The sequence below is a fragment of the Lissotriton helveticus genome, chromosome 8, assembly GCF_964261635.1.
Source record: "Lissotriton helveticus chromosome 8, aLisHel1.1, whole genome shotgun sequence".
Taxonomy (NCBI): Eukaryota; Metazoa; Chordata; class Amphibia; order Caudata; family Salamandridae; genus Lissotriton; species Lissotriton helveticus.
Genome location: NC_136069.1, coordinates 252,788,506 through 252,810,190, shown reverse-complemented (window position 1 = coordinate 252,810,190; position 21,685 = coordinate 252,788,506). Strand labels below are relative to the sequence as shown.

Genomic DNA, 21,685 nt, shown 5'->3' with positions numbered 1-21,685 from the left:
GTAAAGGTAATTATAATAAGCAAAAATTGATGGGAAATATTGAAGAGTTAAAACAGAAACTCCCATGTTTTAATTGCGGCGAAATTGGACACTGGAAGCGCGAATGTAAGAATCCGCCCAGAAAATTTAAAAATGCATCATTAAATCCACAGATGCAGTATGAGATAAATCAGCAGCAACAGCTACAGCGACAGGTAGTGTTTCAGCAAAGTCAGATACCACAACCGCCACTTCCAAACTGTGTAAATGTGCAGAGATACAGTGCAGGAACAGGATTCAGCGGAGGTGAACAGGTAAACAGATCGCCAAGAGTGAATGTGTCAAATGTATCTCAACAATTTGGGTTGAAAGAGGATGGAGGGAGTGAATCTGAGGATTACTTCTGACGGTGCCTGAGAGAGGAGGAAGAGTGTGTGCTTGGAGCCACTCTTGAGGTAGATCAATCTGGTCCATTTGTAAATGGTAAAGTGAATGATGTAGAAATTACTTTTCTAGTGGATACAGGTGCTACCCGTTCTACTGTTAGATCAGTGGAAATAGAAAACCTTCCTCTCTCTGGTGAAAAGATCCAAGTAGTAGGTGTAGCTAATCAGCAAATAAAAACAGATTTAACTGAACCAGTTGAAGTTGAAATTGGTAAATTTAAAGATATGCACTGATTTGTAGTTTGTGACAGCAGTCCTGTAAATCTATTAGGAAGGGATATCCTCTGTAAGATGAATTGCGCAATATATTATTCACCGGATGGTATTGAGCTTCAGACACCAGAAGAAGACTGGCTTTACAAATTAACAATGTTAATGGTGGAGGCAGAAGAAAGTAAATTATGTCCTGTATTTGATAAGAATAATCTACCTGAAGAATTAAAAGACACAGTGAATGTGAAAATTTGGGATTTCACTGGAGATGAGATGGGTTTGATGAAAAATGTAGACCCAGTAAAAACATCAGTAAAACAAGGAGCAGATTATCCAAACATTCCGCAGTACAAAATGAAAGCAGAAGTGATTGAAGGAGTTATTCCTGTAATAGACAAATTCATAAAACAAGGAGTTCTAAAAGAAATTGAGAGTAGCCCATGTAATTCACCGATAATGGGAATTAAAAAGCCAAATGGAACTTTCAGAATTGTTCAAGACCTGATAAAGGTTAATAAAATTGTAGTTCCATGTTGCCCAGTAGTACCAAACCCAGCGGTCATTTTTTATATCAGATTCCGCATGATGCAGAATGGTATACAGTTATTGATTTGTGTAACGCATTCTTTACTGTTCCATTGCATCCAGAAAGCCAGCAAATTTTTGCGTTACGTTTCAAAGAGCGCATATTAGCATGGTGTCGAATCCCTCAAGGGTACACCGAAAGTCCATCTATTTTTAATCAGTTGCTAAAGAAATCGTTAGAAAATCTAGATTTACCTGGAAAATTTACGTTAGTGCAGTATATTGATGATCTCCTTGTGGCTGCAAAAACGAGAGATAATTGTGTAACAGATACCATTACTCTTTTAAATCATCTGGCAGATGAGGGACATAAAGTATCTCCTGCAAAATTACAGTTTTGAAAACAGGAAGTGAAATATCTTGGTCACAGAATTGCAAAGGGAGTTAGACAAGTGACAACAGAAAGAATAAAAATGATTCAAGCAATGCAACCTCCAAAAACACAGAGACAGGTAAGAATGTTTCTAGGAATGGTAGGTTATTGTCGTCAATGGATTAGTGGATTTTCAGTAATTGCAAAGCCACTGCAGAGACTGACAAAAGCAGACATAAAAGACCCGATCAGCCTAACAGATACTGAATTAGAGGCTTTTGATCAGTTAAAGAAAAGTTTGTGTGAAGCTCCAGCATTGGGTATGCCTGATTATGAAAAAGAATTTGAGCTGTATTGCAGTGAAAGAGAAGGATGTGCATTATCAGTTCTGATTCAAAGACATGGAAGACTGAGAAAGCCAATAGCACATTTCTCAGCTGTTCTTTACCCTGTTGCAAAAGCATTACCAGGTTGCTCAAAAGCAGTAGCTGCAACAAGTGTAAGTTTGGAACAAAGTGAAGGAATAATAATGGGATTTCCTGTAAAAGTTTATGTACCACACTCCGTTGAAATTCTTCTCACTAGAAGCAAAACACAGCATTTGACAAATAATAGGCTAACAAAATATGAAAAGGTTATTCTTGGCTCAGACAAAGTCTCAATTGCGAGACGTGTGAATTTAAATCCTTCCACATTATTACCGGATGGAACTGAAACAGAAGTCAGAGATGAGATTGATCATGAATGCCTGGATGTATTAGAATATTGCACTAAACCTAGGCAGGACATAAAAGATGTCCCATTAGCTGAATCAGATTATGTTTTATTTGTTGATGGTTCATGCCTAAGAACGGATGAAGGTGTCTGAATGCAGCATATTCAGTATGCACAGTTGCAGATGTGATTGAAGCCTCCTGTCTCAAAGGAATTCGTTCAGCTCAAGTAGCAGAATTGATTGCTTTGATTCGTGTATGTGAATTGGGAAAAGAGCAAAGGATTACCATAGTGACTGATAGTCAGTATGGTTATGGCGTAGTCCATGACTATGGTCAGCACTGGTCTCAAAGAGGTTATTCAGCGGAATCACCAATCAGAAATGCACAGTTGATAAAAAGATTAATTGACGGGATTCAGTTACCAGAAAAAATTGCAGTGGTAAAGTGCACAGCACATAAAAAAGGTGAAGATTACATAACAAAAGGAAATTCATATGCTGACACAATAGCAAAATTCTGTGCACAAGAAAATGTGGCAATTAATCGGGAAAAAGAAAATGAACATGTTTTGAACTCACTTATGCTAACATCTGTAGTTGAAACTTGGCAGGGAGTAAAACAGTTGCAAGATGAGGCAAATGATGATGAGAAAGACACATGGTTAAAAGTAGGATGCAGACAAAGAGAAGAAGATGAGATTTGGGTTTACAAAGATGACAGACCAGTAATGCCAGACAGTATGATTTCAGATATGGCACGCATGTATCATGGTCCAGGACATATTGGGAGAAATTCAATGATTAGGTTATTTAGACAAACATGGTACAATCCAAAATTCAGAATAATTGCAGAATCTTTTTGTCAGAGGTGCTTGATCTGTCAGCAGATCAATCCAAACAGAAAACGGTTGTGAGCATGGGAACCATAGGACGGGAGGGTGGTCCATTTACTAGAATACAGCTTGACTTCATTGACATGCCACCTCACAACAAACCCAGATATGTCTTGGTGATAATCTGTCTGTTTTCAAGATGGGTTGAAGTGTTCCCAACGCGTCACAATGATTCAGTAACTGTGGCAAAATTGCTTTTAAGAGAAATCATACCAAGGTATGGATTTCCAGTGACGGCCGAGACAGATCGTGGAACACATTTTGAAAACAGATTGCTAAAATTGATTTGTGAAGCACTGGATATAAAGCAAAAATTACACTGTGCTTACAGACCAGAAGCATCAGGTGTTGTTGAGCAAGTGAACGGTACAATAAAAAACAGAATAGCAAAGATGTGTTTAGCGACAGGAATGAAGTGGACTGGCGCACTTCCACTTGTTTTGATGTCTTTGAGAAGCATTCCAGATAGAAAAACAGGTTTGAGCCCTCATGAGATCCTAATGGGCAGGGTCATGAGGCAAGCATTTGTTCCAGTTGATAAACTGTTGAGCATTAATGATAGCGTCATTATGGATTATTGCAAAAATCTATCTGATGTGGTGACTTCTGTGTTCCATCAGGTGGGAACTGAAGTAATTACAAAAGGGAAAGAACAAGCTCATGACCTGTTACCAGGTGACTGGGTGAGGACAAAAGTTCACCGGAGAAGAAATTGCCTAGTATCAAAGTGGCAGAAGGCAAGACAGGTGATATTAGTCACAACAAATGCAGTAAAGTGTAGAGGATTGAAGAGATGGATTCATGCTAGCCATACTATTCGTGTGCCAGCACCTGAGAATCCTGACGAAGGTGAAACAACAGCTGATTCAGATTCAGAAGAAGAACCTGAAAGAAATCCAGATTCTGAAGATCGACAAGGAAGTCGACATCTGGAAAATTCAAATGCGAATGAGGCATTGAATGAAGAAAATGAAGAGATTGTAATACAAGATTCTGAAAATGATGAAGATCTGCTAGATCGAGTAGCAGAAAAAAAATCTGAACAAAAGGTGATTCAAGATCAGGAGAGTATTGAAAAGCAGATTGGAAGCGCTGGAAGAAGGAACGAACATTCTGAAACTGGTGAATTGGAAGTAATTGAAGAAGAAGAAGAAGTTCCAAGTACCAGCTATAAGGATGATGTTCCTAACAGGGTGAAACTGCCGAGTAAAGAAGTACCTGAATCTAAAGCTGATAACACAGAAAGTGAAACAGATGAAAGTGGAGACGTATCAAGAGTGAAAAGATCAAGAAAAAGAGCTTGTAGAGTGGAGTATAATCTTGCTGAACCGAAAAAGAAATTATCAAGAATAGGAGATAACTGGCCAAATGAAAATGAAGGCCTAAAATTTAAATTAGTAAATAAAACAAAAGAGCAAATCAATGAGATTTCAAGTCAAAAGGAAGAAGACTCAAATAAGAAAAAACAAGAAGGAAAGAAAATTGAAGTGATAAACAGCAGGGCAAAAAGAGTGATAAAGCCAAATCAGAAGTACAAGTCGCCTGAATGGACCTACATAATAATTCCACCTGTAGTAGAAGTAAATAGTAGTCAAATAAATTTAGATGATGCAAGTGACAATGATTAATTTTTGTTCATTAAATTGACACAAGGTTGAAGAAATTGTGTTAGGTGACACAAGGTCGAAGAAATTGTGTTAGCTGGAAAACATATTGATGTATTACATAAGGTCGAAGAAAAGCTGTTAGAAAATAAGATTATCTATTAAAAAGAAAAAAGAGGGGAGTATATTTAGTAATTTTTAATTTAGTAATTTTTAATTTTTTTTTTTTTTTCAAAGGCTCTTGTTTGTAAGTAAAAAATGCCTTCTTTTAACAATAATTCGAGATGCTCAATTTTCAAAAGATGTTGCAAACTGTCTTAAATATGTGTAATCTTGATAATTTTAATCTGGTTAATTTTAGCTGTCATTTTTCCTTTTGGAATAGATAAAGAGATGTAAAAAACTAACATGACTAGTAAAGTTGTGGTTAATCATGATAAAGTTGAAAAATCTTATAAAATCAATGTACATAAGCCAGAAATTCATCAAGATAGGTGATTTCTCTAGTAATACCTTTTCAAGACTTTCATCTGAATATGTTATGGTGATGGATGCAAAAGATTGCTATATTTGTGTGAAGTTACCTACTTCTGTATCTGAAGGTGTAACGTATAATATGCTTCCTCTTACTTATGGCGTAACTTGTAGTGTAATAGCTAGCTTGTTTAATCAAACGGGTCATTTAGAGTATTTTTATTCAGATTTTGATGAGATTTTTGCGAATTTAAAAGTTGAAAATAGCTTGAATAAAGTGAAACATGCTAAACAGATGAGGGAATTTTTCCTAGTAACTAATGAACTCACTTATGAGTAAGCTTTTAGAAATAATTTAACATGTAAATTGAGAACAGAAGAGAAAACATTCTTAAATCTGGTGGAAGAGAGAAGGGGCAATTTACAAGCGAAAGGAAATGCTGAAACAAACTAAGTCAAAATTTTGGCAGATGGAAGAGGAAAAGCTCAATGGTAGAAATGAAAATGTTGCAATTCACATAGATAAACCTGTTAGTGGAAAATTGTGTATAAGAAGAGATAATATTTTTTTTGATAATTACTTTGTAGGTGCAAGTCAATGTGAAGACACTTATCGTATTATAGGGGGTTGGGGATTTAAAGGAGGCAAAAATCCAATTTTTCCTGGAATTTATTTTGTGTGTGGGAATAAAGCCTATTACAATCTCCCAGACCACTGGTATGGGACATGTTATGTGGGTTTAGTTTTTCCAAAAATCTTTCATGTAGATAGAAATGCAAAAGGATCATTTGAAATTGGCAATCACCTGAAAAGATTTAAAAGGGAAAGCTTTTCAGAAATAATGGGAGACATTTTTGGTGCATTAATACCTATGGTAGGAATAACTATGAAAGCAAACAAAATTAGAAGAATGTCTACAATTGTTGATAGATTGTCAACAGATACTGCTACTGGATTTCAATCAGTGAATACAGAGCTTATTGCATGAGAACCATGGTAATGCAAAATCGTCTTGCTTTAGACATTTTGCTGGCAAAAGAGGGATGAGTCTGGAATTTTGCATATTCAACATTGCTGTACATATATTCCTGACAAAAGTAAGGATATAGAAATGCATATTAAAAATATAACTGAGTTACATGATGAAGTAGAACCTTTAGAAGACGAATGTTTTTCAGAACGTTTAAGTAAAAGATTTGCAGCAATAAAACACTGGTTTCTGGAGATTGGTAGTTCAATCATAGGTAAAATAGTTTTTCCTTTAATAGTCATAGCTATAGTGATACTTTTGTTAAAAATTAGTTGCATGTTACACAAGAGAAGAAAACATGTAATGGAAAAGAAAAGAATTTACAAACTGAGAAAGGAGAAAGAAAAAGAAATCGAATTAGAAGAGTTTCGGAGAACTCGATATGCAAGTTGCAGAAAAGTAAATGAAACCAAACTTTAGAGATACTAATATTAAGAAAGTCCAAAACATGTTCAAGGGTTGAAAATTTATAAAGTTTTGGGTATTATTTCGTGATTTAGAAATCACCAGATGAGGGAGTTGATGAAGCAAGGTGAAGAACAAAATTTTGTTCAAACTTGCGAAGTTAAGCTACCATAATGAGTAATTGAATTAATAAGCATGTGGTGAAATTATTAATCAACTTAGTTTAAAAATGCAAACATTTATACACGTGCGATAAACTAATGTGCTTTATGTTGCAAACGCAAAAGAAAAATAATAAACTAACCATGTCTATTGTCTTTCAGTATTAAATGCGGCTGTTTAACTAATGGCATGTGCTTATTTTGTGTGCTTATGTTATGTCTTCTTTGTGATAAAAGCTCTTGGAGATCGTGCAGTTCAAAGAAGAAAAGTAATTATGATGCTGCTTGTATGTGCTTCTGCTAGGTAACATAATTAACGGGATTAATTAGTAAAGGGGGTGGGTAACAGAATGGGTTTCAATTCTCTAATTAATTGATGTCTTGTGTTTGTTTAATAATAGTTTCCAAAGTGAGGCCTAGAAAAATGGTTGACAGACCTGCAGATGCAAAGCCTTGTCCAGAGTGAAGCCTTCGCCCATGCGTAGCTGTGGAGATTTTTGCCGCACAGTCATCATTAATTGAAAAAGCAGTTCTATGGTTGAATAGAACGTGCTCTCGGAAAAAAAGGCTCAAGGGCAGGAACTTAAAGTGTCTGCCAAGGCTAGGAAGTCAAAGTTTGAAACTCGAGGGAAAAGTATCTTTTTTGAGGAAGCCGAAAGACGTGGAGGTGAAAGACAATAGGGCTTATGTGAAGCCTGGATTTGGTCAAGAATCGGACATGACCTAATATTTTATCATGGACTGACACTGGACAGCCAATGAAAAGCTTGGATTCTCTCGAAAGAATGTAAAATGTAGAAAGTTTAGCTAGAAAGAAAGGTATAAAACCTGACATTTGGAACAGGGAAAAACCCCTTGCTTTTCGATTCCTGAATGACGTGACATGCTGTTGGACTTTTGGCGCACGTAAGGACAGCAGACTTTAAATGATTGTTTTTTCCTTTCTAGGTGATGAAAGAAATTAGACAGGGAAATAGATTTAGGGAATGGAAACAGTTTTTCTGCTAATGATTCATGTTTCTGAGCTTGCTTTAAAAATGTCAGTTTATTAAATCACTTCCTTATTAAAATGCTGCTTTCTTATTTGCCTATAAAATAAAGATTCTAAAACGTAAATGCTTTAATTCTTTGAAAAATAAAGTTGATACAATTAGATTTGAAGTGACAAGCTGGTCTTGTTTATTTATGGTCTAGTTTCCATTAGCTGATCCAATCGCCTTTAGTGGCTTGTTTATAAATGAAAAATGTTTTAAACCATGGTGAAAACAGTTAAACTGCAGTTGTATAAAAAAGTGTAAATAGTATAAGTGTAGTCTTAATTAATCAGGCCACATGATTCAGTCGCTCAAAAATTGTCTCATTGGTGTTATGGGCCTTATTTGTGTATCATGATTAATGGTGAGTATTGAGGTGATAGGTAGCGTTATTGAGACAGTTTTTCAGTCAGAGCGCTGGATCTCAGTTTTACCCTGTGTAGTTGTGTTAAAATCATGGGTTTGGTGTTCGCTTCTGATTGCTGATTTCATTTTGCTATGGATGTAAGACTGGTGGTGTGCTGCTTATAGTGAAGCAGAGATACATGTTGCTTGAAGTGGTTTTACATTCTTTACAGTTGGTATCAGTTTATTTGGTTGCAGGCCCTATTATGTCACTGGGTCATTATTGTGATGACTATAAGCTCTTGAGTGATTCATTGGCAGTGCTTTGGAGCAGGAAGATGGATGGGTATGACGGACTGATCACGAAAATGTCTATGGTCTTTTATGGTGTGCTTTGGCAGTGTTGTGGCTGGCTGTGTCTGAGTTTGAGTAAGGATTCAGTTTACTGAAAGTGGTGAATATATTCCTACTCGAGATTATTACTTTTGTTGGTTTCATTTCTGGATGATAGTTGTACTGTATTTTCTCAGATTGAGATGTGAGGCTGCTATGCATTTTTGGGTACTTTACGTTGCAGTATGTCTTTGGGTGTTGTGTATGATAGGTGGATGTGGCTGCTTACTTAGAAGGTGGTTGCAGGTGGGCAGTGCACTAATAGAAAAAAGGTGCATGCTGTTTTGGGTGGCTGATGTTGGTAGATGTGGTAAAATGAAGAGGGAGATTGCGGTTTCCCAACCAGCAACATTAATTTTGTTTTAGGCATTCTGATTCCAGTGAGCTACTTTGATGTATTTTTTAAAGATCTTTCATGGAACCTGTTGGACTTGGCCCTTTTTGCAGGGTCATCCCTACTTTTTGCCTTTCTCGTAGCCTTTTTTCTGGCATGGTGTTGGTGGTTTTAGGACTCTGGGCACTTTAGCACTGCTGTCCAGTGTAAAGTGTGTGTGCTCTCTGTGTTAAATATGGTAAGATTGGTCTAAACCTGTTTGGCCTATTTAATTTTCCTGTCAGTCCCTTGTAACGTGGTATCTTATATACCTAGGGCTGGTAAATTAAATTCTACTGGTGGGCTTGCAGCTCTGATTGCGCCACCCACCAAAGTAGCCTTTCATACCTTTCCCAGGCCTCTGCCATTGCAGGGCCTGTGCGCGCAGTGTCACTGCCGCTTTGACGTGGCACCTAAAGTGTGTGCCATGTCCATGACCCCCCACACACTTTTACTGCATGTCAGTCACCCTTAAGGTAGGCCCAGCTAGCCCTATGGGCAGGGTGCATTGTAGGTAAAAGATATGACATGTACCTTAAGTGTGTGACATGTCCTGGTAGTGACGAACAGCCACTTTGGTTTCACACTACTGTGGGGCTGCCCTCCCATAGGAACGCACTGGGGATTCCCTGATAAGTGTTTCAGTGGTAATTCCTAATATGAGAGGAGCAGCGTGGTCAAGTTTAGTATATTTGGAATTGTCATAATAAATGCTGCGCAATGGGGTGCGCAGATTTCTTATAACTATTTTAGAAAAGCCACTTTTAGAAGTTAGCATTTCTGTGTGCTATGTGTCTGCCTGCCTGATGTGAATTGCTTGTCTGGCTTTTGAGTGACAGGGACTGGGATGTGTTTGTGGCTCCTGGAGGGGCAGGGTGAGTCAGCACTAGGCTGAATGGGACATCTGCATTTGGTGTAGTGGGAGGAGTAATCCCCTGACCGGGAGAAGTGACGCCACCACGCAGAGGAGACCGGGAGAAGAGGCCCGGAGAGCAGGGCCGATCCCAGCACACTGCCGGTGCCAGTCCCAGCCCAAGCGGACTCCCAAGAGAGGAGACTTCCCCCCCTCCCCCCAGCAGAGGGAGTGAGTGGGGATGGCGGGGGGAGCGATATCGAGGCACAGTGCTGGTGCCTATTTCCCAAGTGGCCCCGCCAGATAGAGGGCCGCTCCTACATTGGGGGCACTTCTGTCTTCACTCTCAAACCAAGGGGTGTGTCGGGGCACATTGTCGGTGCCCTCTCCATGTGGTTGCTTCGCCTGAGCGGGGCCCCAGCGTGCCAGGGCAGCCTGATTCATTTGTGACAGCTTCCCTGCCTGATCGGGGCAGCTGCAACAATGGGGGCATTTTGTGATGAGACCTAGTGGGGCTGGAGAGGCACAGTGGTGCCAGGCCCTTTGCTCATTCACAGCTGCGCCGCACCAGCACGGGCAGATGAAACGTTTTGCACATTTGTTTTAGAGAATCCCAGTGGGGACCCACCCAGAGGGCACAGTGAGTGCCCAAGCTTACAGTTCATCACAGCTGCCCAGCAATTAGTGGCACCTGCAACGTTTAGGCCTGCGCACTTTGGGATTCTGCTGCATTGGATCCCAGCCCTGACCTTTTGAACATAGGGCATTTCAGCCCTCTGAGAAGGCCAGTTGGCCAGGAGGACTGTGTTAGGTTGATAGGGTGCCAGGCCCATATGAAATTTATGTGGTGCTCAGGAAATGTGATTTATGCACCCTGATTTATGACCCTAATGTGGTTTATGCTATGAGGTTATTGCATAATGTGTTTATGCTGGTGAGGATATTATTGTCTAATGTGTTTAGGCTTAGGAGGTTGGCGCATAATGTATTTTACACCTAATGTGATGCTGATTGCATACTATGATTTATGTTACAGGGTGTAATACTGAGTACAGTATTTTGCCAGTCATTACTGGTTGTGTTCTACAGTTATTATTTGTGCTTTTGATGGTTCTGACAGTGACCCGATTGGCCTTGTCATGTGTATATAATCCCCTGTAAATATTGCCTAGTTCCAGTTGGCACAGTGTATATTATGTGATTACTATTCTAATGTGTTTATGATAATACAAAGGCTATTTTTATATATAACGTTGTGTGGAGTTCCTTTTGTGGTGTGCCTAGTGTGTTGCTGCTGTTTGTGTGTTGCGCAAGCGCTTTACACATTGCCTCTGGGATAAGCCTGACTGCTCGTGCCAAGCTACCCAGGGGGTGAGCAGGGGTTACCTTCTGCGTGTAACTCCCTTGTCCTGACTAGTGGTTTCTACCTGGCCTAGACGCAAGCCCTAGCCAACCAGAAATCCTATTTCTAACAGAACCTTTAAAAATATGGTCTAAAATGTATGTATGTTGATTTTCGGAAACGTACCATTCTTAGAAACCAACTCTAGAAAGAGTATGTTGCTCATTTGGACACTTGTAGGTCTTTCAGGCATTTGAAGCAGATTTGTAAATGTTCGCACGTACTAAACACAGTTGAACCACATAAATGATACAAGCCACGTTTAAATTGCTTTCCCCTTTTCTTCTAGATAACCCTGGCTCTTCTGACCAAAGCAAGAGCTCCAAATTTGATGCAGGCAGTTTTGTAGGTGGCATTGTGCTGACACTGGGAATTCTGATCGTGCTCTATCTCGGATGTAAATTTTATGCTTCTAAAAGAGGAGTTCAGTACAGGACTATGTAAGTTTTTCCTTTTTACACATAGATTTGTTGAAAATTGTGATTGTTTCTGGTTGGCCAACATAAACAATGCATTCTCTTTTCAGTGTTTACTTTGGGGCAGTTTAAAGTATCATTGTGAATACATATTGTAATATTTTAAGAGATATTTTATTAGTTTCCACAATACAAACCGGTACCAACTGGTATCCAACCAATGCCAATATTCTGCCACGTCACAGATAAGGTTTATGTCATACAGTAGAATCATACCTTTTGAAGGATCTGTCCTTACCTCCCCCTCCATATCCTTCCACTCACTCATAACAACAATCCAGGTTTATGCATCTTCAGTAACTTGCGACCCTTCATCCTCCAATGAGGAGGATTATCTTGACCCCCGACCCCCGTAAATCTATCCAACAGTCTCACCCGTACCCCAATATCCTCCTGCGCCCTAACTTCATGCCTGCTCCTCTCCAGACGGAACTCCTCGGCTACGGCCCAATCAACCACATCCACCGCCCATCTACCATCACTTGGTCCACACCGGCTTCTCTACGTAATCGCCACCTTTGTCTTGGCCAACAATAACATCAAGTGCAGTAATTTAAAGGCCATTTTTCAGCGTACGGATATCGCCCATCAGGCAGACAGTAGATTCCATATCCACAGCAACCTGCATCACAGACCTTACTCGAGTCAACACTTTCCCCCAATATTGATATACCTCAGGGCACTCCCATGCCAAGTGCATAAAAGAGGCCTCCGGAGCGCCTGTGGCAAGAATCCGTCTTACCAGGATCTAGTCTATGTAATAACACTGGTGTGAAATTTGTACGATGAAGGATGTGAAAGTGTAGAAGTTGAAACTTGCATTACTCTACACATTCTTCACCAGGCACACATCCGCTTCCATTGGGCATCCTCAAGCGGTGCCCCCAGGTCTCCCTCCCAGGCCTACTACACCGGAAACGGATCTCCCCAATGATACACTGTCATGGCCTTATACAGGTGGGAAACCAAGTGTCGGCTCCAACCAAGCTCCAAGGGACCTCTAAAAGTGAGTGATGTAGCCGGGACCATTGGCGAATGTGGGCCATGTATGACGCACAATAGCTGCAATACTATCATGCTGCAAAAAAGTGCCTGGCCCTATATGGAAGCCTTCCTGTGCAGTCTCGAACACTATAAATTCCTCATTAGGAATCATCCGCCAGCAGTTGGCAGCCTCCCGCCCTCCAAGCAGACAGACAGGTCCACCGAGTCCCTCTGTGTTATAAAGGCCGGCAACATATTATTATTTTAGGTACTAACTACGTTTTATACAATTACTCCATTCTATGTTTCTTGACTGTTGGGTAACTGCTTAAAATGTGCAATATGTAAGTAAAGAGCAAACTACATTCACAGTTCAGTCTTCGTTGGATTAAACTTAAACTTTCACGATCTCTTCCAGACGGCAGCACTGTACATAGTCATTCTCTTTTGAAGGGCAAAGTATATTTATATGTGCATGAAATTCTACTTAAGATTGCGAGTTCAGTCATGCCAGTGCTTCGTGATCATATACCAAAAAATGTCTGTGGAATTTTAAGTTTATATTTTCATAGCTTTAAGTGTCCAAGAAAATTGCGACCTTATTAATGACATATAGGCTCAGATTGTTTGCAAATCTCTATTATTCTGCCTCCAACAGCAACAAGATTAATTAGTAATATTGTGAAAGGCTAAGAACTAAAACCTCTCTAACTTTCTAATCTCCTTGGAATAATCTTGTATTATGGAACGGTAGCAATGCTCAATTTATAAGACCACAATATATCAACTCCTTACGACAAACACATTCTTAAGAACAGAACTTCCATTGATACCCTATTTGAGAAATGTCTGGCTTTTCTAATTCAAATTTTGTCATAACAATTAACCTTTTAAGAAAAAAACACGATTAGAAAGAAACATATTTAAGACAGACACTGTAGGAACATTATTACAATATGCTGTACTGTCTGCAAATTACATACATTGAAAACCTCCCAGGAAAAGAGTCATATGAATACTCTGAGACAGCCATCAGAAGGAGGGAAATACGAGGAATAAACCGAGGCTCTGTATCTTTAATAAAACCACGATTACCTTGTACAGTTAAAGCTATGCAAATTGCAACTTTATGTCGACAGAGGAAATTGGACACTGGATGCTAGTCCAAAGCCCATACACAAAACTTCTAGAAGCATGAGCAATTGAAATAAAATAGAATATTGTAAAGCTTAACAGGTGGACCCTATCAGCATATTGGAGAATGTTTTAAGCTAGAGCACCCTTCACAGAATATGGTACAAACTTTGCCACATCAGCACAAGCTTCTCTCATAGGACATGTGACCCGTCTTCCAATTGTAGGAACTGCAAATGGCCTATTCAGTTTAACATAATACATTAAAAGATTTATTTTCTCCTTGAGACCATATGTCTCTTGTATTAACCTCATAGTCCTTCACAGACCTCATCACACTTAACCAGACTTTCAAATTCACACGGTACCATCATGTCTCACATACTATCAGCTTTCTTCAAATGGTCATCTGGTGAAGAGCCAATTTTCCATGGTGGCAGCAAAGGCGAGATGGAAACCACAGCACTCAGTGGTTTCCCACTTGTTTTTGTAGGCTATAAGAAGTCGATATCTACCAACGGGTTTGAAATCACTCCCGGACATCAGCGGCAGTCTCAACATCCTTTTTTTTTTTTTTTTTTTTTTTGGAAGGGGTGGGTTTGGTGGGACCATGGAGCAGAAATGTTTCTCAAGCAGTTCTCAGAATGAAGCCCCTCCCCCTACAAGGTTCTGCCCCCTCTTCACATGGATATATATATATATATATATGTGTATATATATGTATTATTTTGCTGACTGCCGCAGTCAGCAAAATAATACAGTCCCCCTGTTAGGGTGAGAAACTTGCCTCCCTCGCTGAAATTCGTGCCCATATGTACCGATGATTGAGGCCTCTCTTGTTCCCTGTACTGGCCATGAGCAACTGCCCCCCTGCTGTGAGGATTGCTACCGATGGTGATTTGTGCAGTAACTCTCTCGAGTGTGGCAACTTCTTGGAGGGCAACCTTGTGTTTGAATTTAATGCGGCTGGTCCGGCCGCGAAGGAGCCCCACCGGCGAGTGGACGGGTCCCAGTGCTGTGGAATCAGGGGCAGTACAGGGAACGAGAGAGGCCTCAATCATCGGTACATATTGGCACGAATTTCAGCGAGGGAGGCAAGTTTCTCACCCTAACAGGGGGACTGTATTATTTTGCTGACTGCGGCAGTGTTTACATATTTATGAACGTTGAGTCATCGGCATTAATTTTGCGAACTATAAGATCCAGAATGCCGCGTGTGTGACGCCCATGTGGGCGGGACTCTTAATTGTAATAAAATAGCACTTACATACGTTCAACCTGCCTGCTGTCAGTGCTTGCCAGTGATCAAGGGCAACACGGTGCTCGAAACGCGTTTGGCCATGAGCAACTGCCCCCATGCTGTGAGGATTGCTACCGATGGTGTTTGGTGTAGTAACTCTCTCGAGTGTGGCAACTTCTTAGAGGGCAACCTTGTGTTTGAATTTAATGCGGCTGGTCCGGCCACGAAGGAGCCCCACCGGCGAGTGGACAGGTCCCAGTGCTGTGGAATCAGGGGCAGTACAGGGAACGAGAGAGGCCTCATGCTGTGAGGATTGCTACCGATGGTGTTTTGTGCACAACTCTCTCGAGTGTGGCAACTTCTTGGAGGGCAACCTTGTGTTTGAATATATATATATATATATATTACCTACTGGCGGTCGCCAGTAGGTATATATAGTTAGGATTTTTTCTCTATGGGATTTATGAAAATTCTATGTCTAATAACTTTGGCGTTTGTGGACGGAATTGGCTGAAATTTTCAGGAAAATGGAACATTTTGTTTCTGAGCAGCCCCTGAAAATTTGGGGGGATTTCGTCAAGGGGGGGCCGAGAAAAAAGGGGGGTCCCAAAACGCGTTTTTCCCATGTTAATTTCCATAGGGCGGTTGGCCTCACTTTTAGCCCGAACGGCTGAATGGATTTGCACGAAACTTGGCAAAATTGTAGGGACTGTTAGCCCGATGTGCCTTTGCTAGGTCTCAATATATGTGCTCCAGTGGATTTTGATAAATTAACGTTCAAAAAAATATATATATCTGTAACAGCGCTCCGGGTGGCGCTCCGGTTCGCGTACTTGACGCGTAATGGAACTTCGCGAAGCGAAGCTGATTGGCTCTCCGGTGTCTGTCAGCATTCTAAACAGTCCGGAGCGGCCGCCATCTTGTCTCTCGGTAGGATCGAGAGACAAGAGGAGGCCAAAACAAAGGGGGAAATGACCATAAGGGGGCATAGTAGATCCTCCCTGACCCCCTAGGTTTGATGTGGAGGCTTTAAAAGGGCCCCGCGGGGCAAAAAAAAAAATGTTAAAAAAAAATATCGTTTTTTTTGCGTGGGGAGCGCCCGGTACGCTTTTGTGCAATGGGCGGTGGTAATCTAAATGATGGGGGGGTGGGGGGGCAGCGTTCAAAGCACATCAGCGTGCATAAACACGAAAATGTTTTTATCTACCACGTACTTGGCTTATCTCTCTGAGATGCATTCCCTTGTGTTTCGGCAATGGTAGTCTGTTCATTACATAGATCGCCCGAGGGCGATAGTACAGACCGCGCGTAGGAAAGGGTCAAAAGCCAGGGGTATAGGAGTATGTAACAAGCGAGCCATTTAATTGAAAAAACTAAACGTGACAAACGGTTGCAGGATCAGTGAAGGTTGATTTTATAATTGAAAGTATAACAGGATCAGTTACAATAAAATCGTCCATACGCACACCATGGGCGAGTATCATGGGTAAGATTACTTCGAAGCTTTATTAATACAATAATCAATAATGAAAAATCGACATCAATAGGGTTGTCCATATTCCCAGTCAGTACCCTTCCCCGCCCGCCATGTGCACAAAGACCGCATACATCCCCCATAACGTCAAGGCTAAGTAACTAGAACGTCATAAGGAGTTGCAAGTCGCTCCCATACTGGCGCCATTTTGGACGAGGCCAGGCAGGTCCAGAGTATAGTTCAATGTCCGGACACTCCTTAGCACACATTACAATATTCAGCACAAGTTTGCATGTTTGTATTCCACTCATACATAAGTTACGCAAATTAAACAAAAAAAGCTTTTGAGGTCCTTGTAATTCAGATTGTTCTGCAGGTGTTGTTTATTATTTTGATCGATGTCACAGCCAACACGTGTTTCGTCAGTAGGGAATGTAACCCTTGACTTTTTCAAGGCTGTTAGGTGAGAAAAGGTAATATATTTGTAACATATTCGGTTCCATTTGAACAGATTGTTGTTATACATCATTTTTATGTTACTCTAGCAGGCGGTGGTGGGTTTTATTGGCAATGCTCATATACATTTGTGCATGTTAATTTACGGGAAGTTGTATTTAAAAAGCAACCACAGTTGTACATGATTTGCTCTCCAAACTTGAGAGGTTTCTCTAGTGCACCCATTGAGATATGGAGAAATTAATGATTCGTTTTGTCATGCTCTCAAATTTTGAGTTTTAAAAAAAAAGGATTTTATTTAAGTTGTGCGTTGTGAAACTAATTACCGGGGTGAAGATTTCAGTTTGTGAGTCTAATATTATGCTATAGTGGCATGCGTGAAGTAAATGTGAGGTAAGTGCCCTGAGTACCTATTTTCCTCGAGTGTTCTTTTTTCTGTGTGAAGAGAAGAGGATCATAATAGGGTTATAAATATGATCTCAACTCCTACACATATAATAACTCTGTTGTGATGTCTCCAATATCGTTATGGTCTGTCACTCACCTTCCTTGAGGTGATAATTCCAACCCTCGAAGGGGTATCTGTTAGGGGACCTCGGTTCGTTTGTAGATTGATCTTCCGTTATATGCCACAGTATCGGTTTGTTAAGAGGTAGCTGTAAGTCAATATGACGTCTTATTAAGATTTTGTTCGTTAACAAATCCTTTTGGCAATTTTAAATAATTCAATTCAGAGTTCGCCATTAGATATTCAGGTTGGTGAGTTTAGCCTTTATATGGCTGCTTGGAAAGTGTCAGATGGTCCATGACACGTGCACTTATGAATATGATTACGTGTAGTTCTCACCATTATTAGATTAGCTGTTCTTTACAGTCGCTATATATACTAAAATGTTGTAGATAATGTTACAAGTGCCATTACACAGTGAGCTCAAATACTGGCCATCCGTGCAAGTTAATTTTCTAATATCTATACTTCCACCAAGTACGTCGTGCCCCTCACAGTTGTGAGAGAGACCTGACAGCATGGTTAGGCTGCAGGTTCCCCCAACGCGCCCTCTACACCTCGTTATTCAAGTCTCCCTTGTTAGCTTACCTTTCGCTTTTCTTATTAACGCGTCCTCGAGTGTCCCCGCTGCTCCGTATTTTCGGGTGCAGTAATCTGTCTCCTGTGTTTCGCGCTAATGTTTTCCAACCGGGAACGCCCTGAGTCACGTGGTTCGTGACCGTTTCCGGTTAGGTTTCAACAGTGCTCATGTTGTTTAGGATGTATCCTTGCTAACGCGGCGGCCATCTTACCCTATCTGCTATCATAGGGTGGCATAGACCTAGGAATCTTTAGTTAAACTGGTTGCCACTATATTATCCCGATAGGTAGTTATCTCGGATTTTGCAATTAGGTTCTCATCTCTCCCTCGATCTCACACTTATTTGTGATTTGTATCCATGTATATTACACGGGGGAGAAAAGTTTAGGAAAAGTGATCCTATGTGCTCTTATGTGCTCGGTTTCGTGAGTGCATTTTCATTGTGCCAATATTTTATTTATTGATTCTATTGATTACAGATTTACAGTGTCTAAGTTCTTGTGACTGTTGATCAGGAATTGTGTTAGCTCGTTTATGACGCGCAGTGCTTTCTTTTCGTGGAGTGTGGGTACTATAGTGGTATGGTTCCTATTCTCCATAAAAGAAGGGTACAGTACAAAACTTTTGCCACATGGTGGTCTTATCAACGTTATATTATCAATAATCAAAAAACAAAAAAGTAAAATATCATACATTTTGTTATTATGGTGCACACATATTATAAAGTCATGTCATTTTTACAAAGGGTGGTCATCATTGCACCTGTTAGTATATTCAATCCTCAGGTGTCTCTTAACATTTTTAAAAAAATAGAAATAAAATGAATGGGAGATGGTATACATTTGTTTGTTAAGTGTTCAATACATATATGTAGATAGCAGTCCACAGTCATTCTGTTCATGTCTGGTTATGATGTTCGTCTACTGTGTACCCAGAAAAAAATGATACTCTGGGTCAATATTAAGACCGTGTTCCACACTTCTCAGAGTCATGATCCAAGTTGCCTCTCTCCTGCGTAGTGACAGTTCCCTATTGCCACCTCTTGGGTTACAGGGGGTGTGTTCAAATCCAAAATATTTGAAAGAGCGATTAGTAGTTTGTTCGGGGCATAAGGACATATGTGCAGCTACGGGGTATCGCATGTCTCCCTGTTTTACTGCCCTGATGTGTTCATTGATCCTGTCCCTTAATGGCCTCTTGGTGCTGCCTACATATCTTTTGCCGCATTTGCAGTCTAAAGCGTAGACTACATATTTGGTTAGACAGTTAATGGTACTGAGGATGCGGTATTTCTTGGTGTTATTTGGCCCCTGGAAATCTTTTTTCTTTTTGTAAGCCCATTTACAGGCTGCACAGCTCCCACAGCTGTAGAACCCTGGTTCTGATAGCCATGTGTTCTTTTTATGTGCTTGGGGATAGCTTGGGCTTAGTATGTTTTTCAGTGTTCTCCCTCTTCTAAAGGTTATTGTTGGTCTCTCTGTTATGTGTTCCCTTAGCATAGTGTCTGCCCTTAGTAGGTGCCAGTGTTTGTTTAGACTCTTTCTTAAGATTGTTGCCCAGTTATTGTAACCAGTTACGAGTCTGATTTTGTCATTCTTTCTTTTCTGCCTCTGCTCCTTGTCCCTTAGTGTGTCTGTTCTGCTTACTGTGTCTATTCTTTCAGCTGCTTTGAGCAGATGGTTCCTTTTGTACCCTCTATTCTCAAATCTTTTGATTACCCCTTTCTTTTGAGTTTGGAATTCAACTTCATTGCTGCAATTGCGGCGAGTCCTGATTAGTTCTCCATAAGGGATTGCTCTCTTTTGATGTTCTGGATGTGCACTTGTTGCATGTAATAGGGAATTGCACGCTGTGCTTTTCCTGAATAGTCTGCTTTGAATTGTTTCTTTTTCTATATAGAATTCTACATCAAGAAACGCAAGTTTCTTATTGCTAAATTCCATTGTGAATTGTATATTTTGGTCATTGTGGTTCAGGTACTCATGGAATTGATTTAGTTTCTCAGTTGTGCCTGTCCAAATCATGATGCAGTCATCAATGTATCTGCCCCAGAACAGTATATCATTGTTCCATTCTGATGCCGGTGCGCCCCAGATTCTAGTTTCTTCGAATCTCCCCATCACTAGATTAGCGTATGAAGGCGAAAATCTAGAGCCCATGGCCACCCCTTGTTTTTGTCGATACCATTGATCTTTATATAAGAAAACGTTGTTATCCAAGATGGTTTCTACCATTTCTAAGATCATCTCTGTGTGTGACCATGCACTTGCTGGTCTCTTGTTCAGCATTCTCCTTACTGCTGTGAGCCCCGTTTCCCTCTTTATGCATGTATATAGGGAGACGACGTCTAGTGTGACCAATAGCATATTCTCTTCCCATGGTAAGTCTGCCATGATGCCCAGTATATGCTTTGTGTCCCTGATGTATGAGGGGAGATTTAGCACTAAAGGTTTTAGGAACATGTCCACAAATTCTGATAGTCTCTCTGTTGGTCCTCCTATGCCTGATATTATTGGCCTTCCTGGTGGAGAGGTTAGGTGTTTGTGTACTTTTGGCACTGTATAAATGCATGGGTATTTAGGCCTGTCCACTTTCAAATAGGTTAGTTCATGGTCATCTATGAGACCCGACCCATGCCATTTTTTCAGTAGTTTGTTAATGTAGTCTGTGAGTTTCCATATGGGGTTGTCGGCCAGTTTTTCATAACATTCATTGTTGTTTAGTTGGGTGAGAATTTCACTGTCATAGTCTGTACTTCGCATTATCACCATATTCCCCCCCTTGTCAGCTTCCCTGATCATGAGTTCTCTGTTCTGGCTTAGTTCTAAGAGGGCTCTTCTTTCTCCCTGCGATAAGTTGTCCCTGTGTAGATGTTTAACAGTGTTCTTAGAGTTGTGTTTCTCAAGGTCACATGTAACGGCTTTAAAGAATAAGTCTATATTGTTACCAGATGTGAGTGTTGGTGTCCATGTTGATTTCTCCCTAAGACTACTGGTGATGTTGTAATCAGTGTTTATGTCAAGATCCCTCATAATTCGATCCGTTAGTAACACCTCATCTTCACAATCAGTTAGTGATAATAGTAGTCGGGCATCTACAATGTCTTGTATACAGTAATCACCAGTCGTCATCATACCCAAATTTGGCTGCAATTCTTTATTCATTGTTTTGTTCATTTCGAAATGTTTTTTCAATTTTAAACGTCTTGTGAACTTGAACAAATCAATTTTGGTTTTACAAAAATCACCAACATCATTTGGACAAAAGCTCATGCCTTTTTCTAGCACAGAAATCATATCATTTGTAAGCACAGAGTCACTCAGATTCATTACAGTTACATTCCTTATTTCTTCTGGTTCTGGTTCCAGGACCTGGTTCTCACCCCTTGTCTGTCTTGACCTGTTTCCACCCCTTTTGCCTCTCCTTGTCTTCCTTGTTGCCCTGTATTCCTGTTCTCTCTGTTCCCCTTTTTTATTCTGTTGATTTCCAATAAAAAACTATTGTTAGGGTCAGTTGTGCCTCTAGCTCCTTCATTTTCACTTCCGGTAGAATTAATGGTATCTATGGATGTTGAGCTTGATCCTACCGAAGCGGTCTCGCTCTGGTTTTGGATA

At 40.4% G+C, this 21,685-nt stretch overlaps 1 protein-coding gene across 1 annotated transcript in view; it reads left to right on the top strand.

The window, feature by feature from the left end:
* Window positions 1-21,685, top strand: part of TMEM123 (transmembrane protein 123) — a 316,475-nt gene that overhangs the window by 265,866 nt on the left and 28,924 nt on the right. Inside the window, exon 5 of the mRNA XM_078657007.1 lies at window positions 11,509-11,659. Coding sequence (XP_078513133.1) covers window positions 11,509-11,659 — 151 coding nt within the window. The remainder of the gene's footprint in view (window positions 1-11,508; window positions 11,660-21,685) is intronic.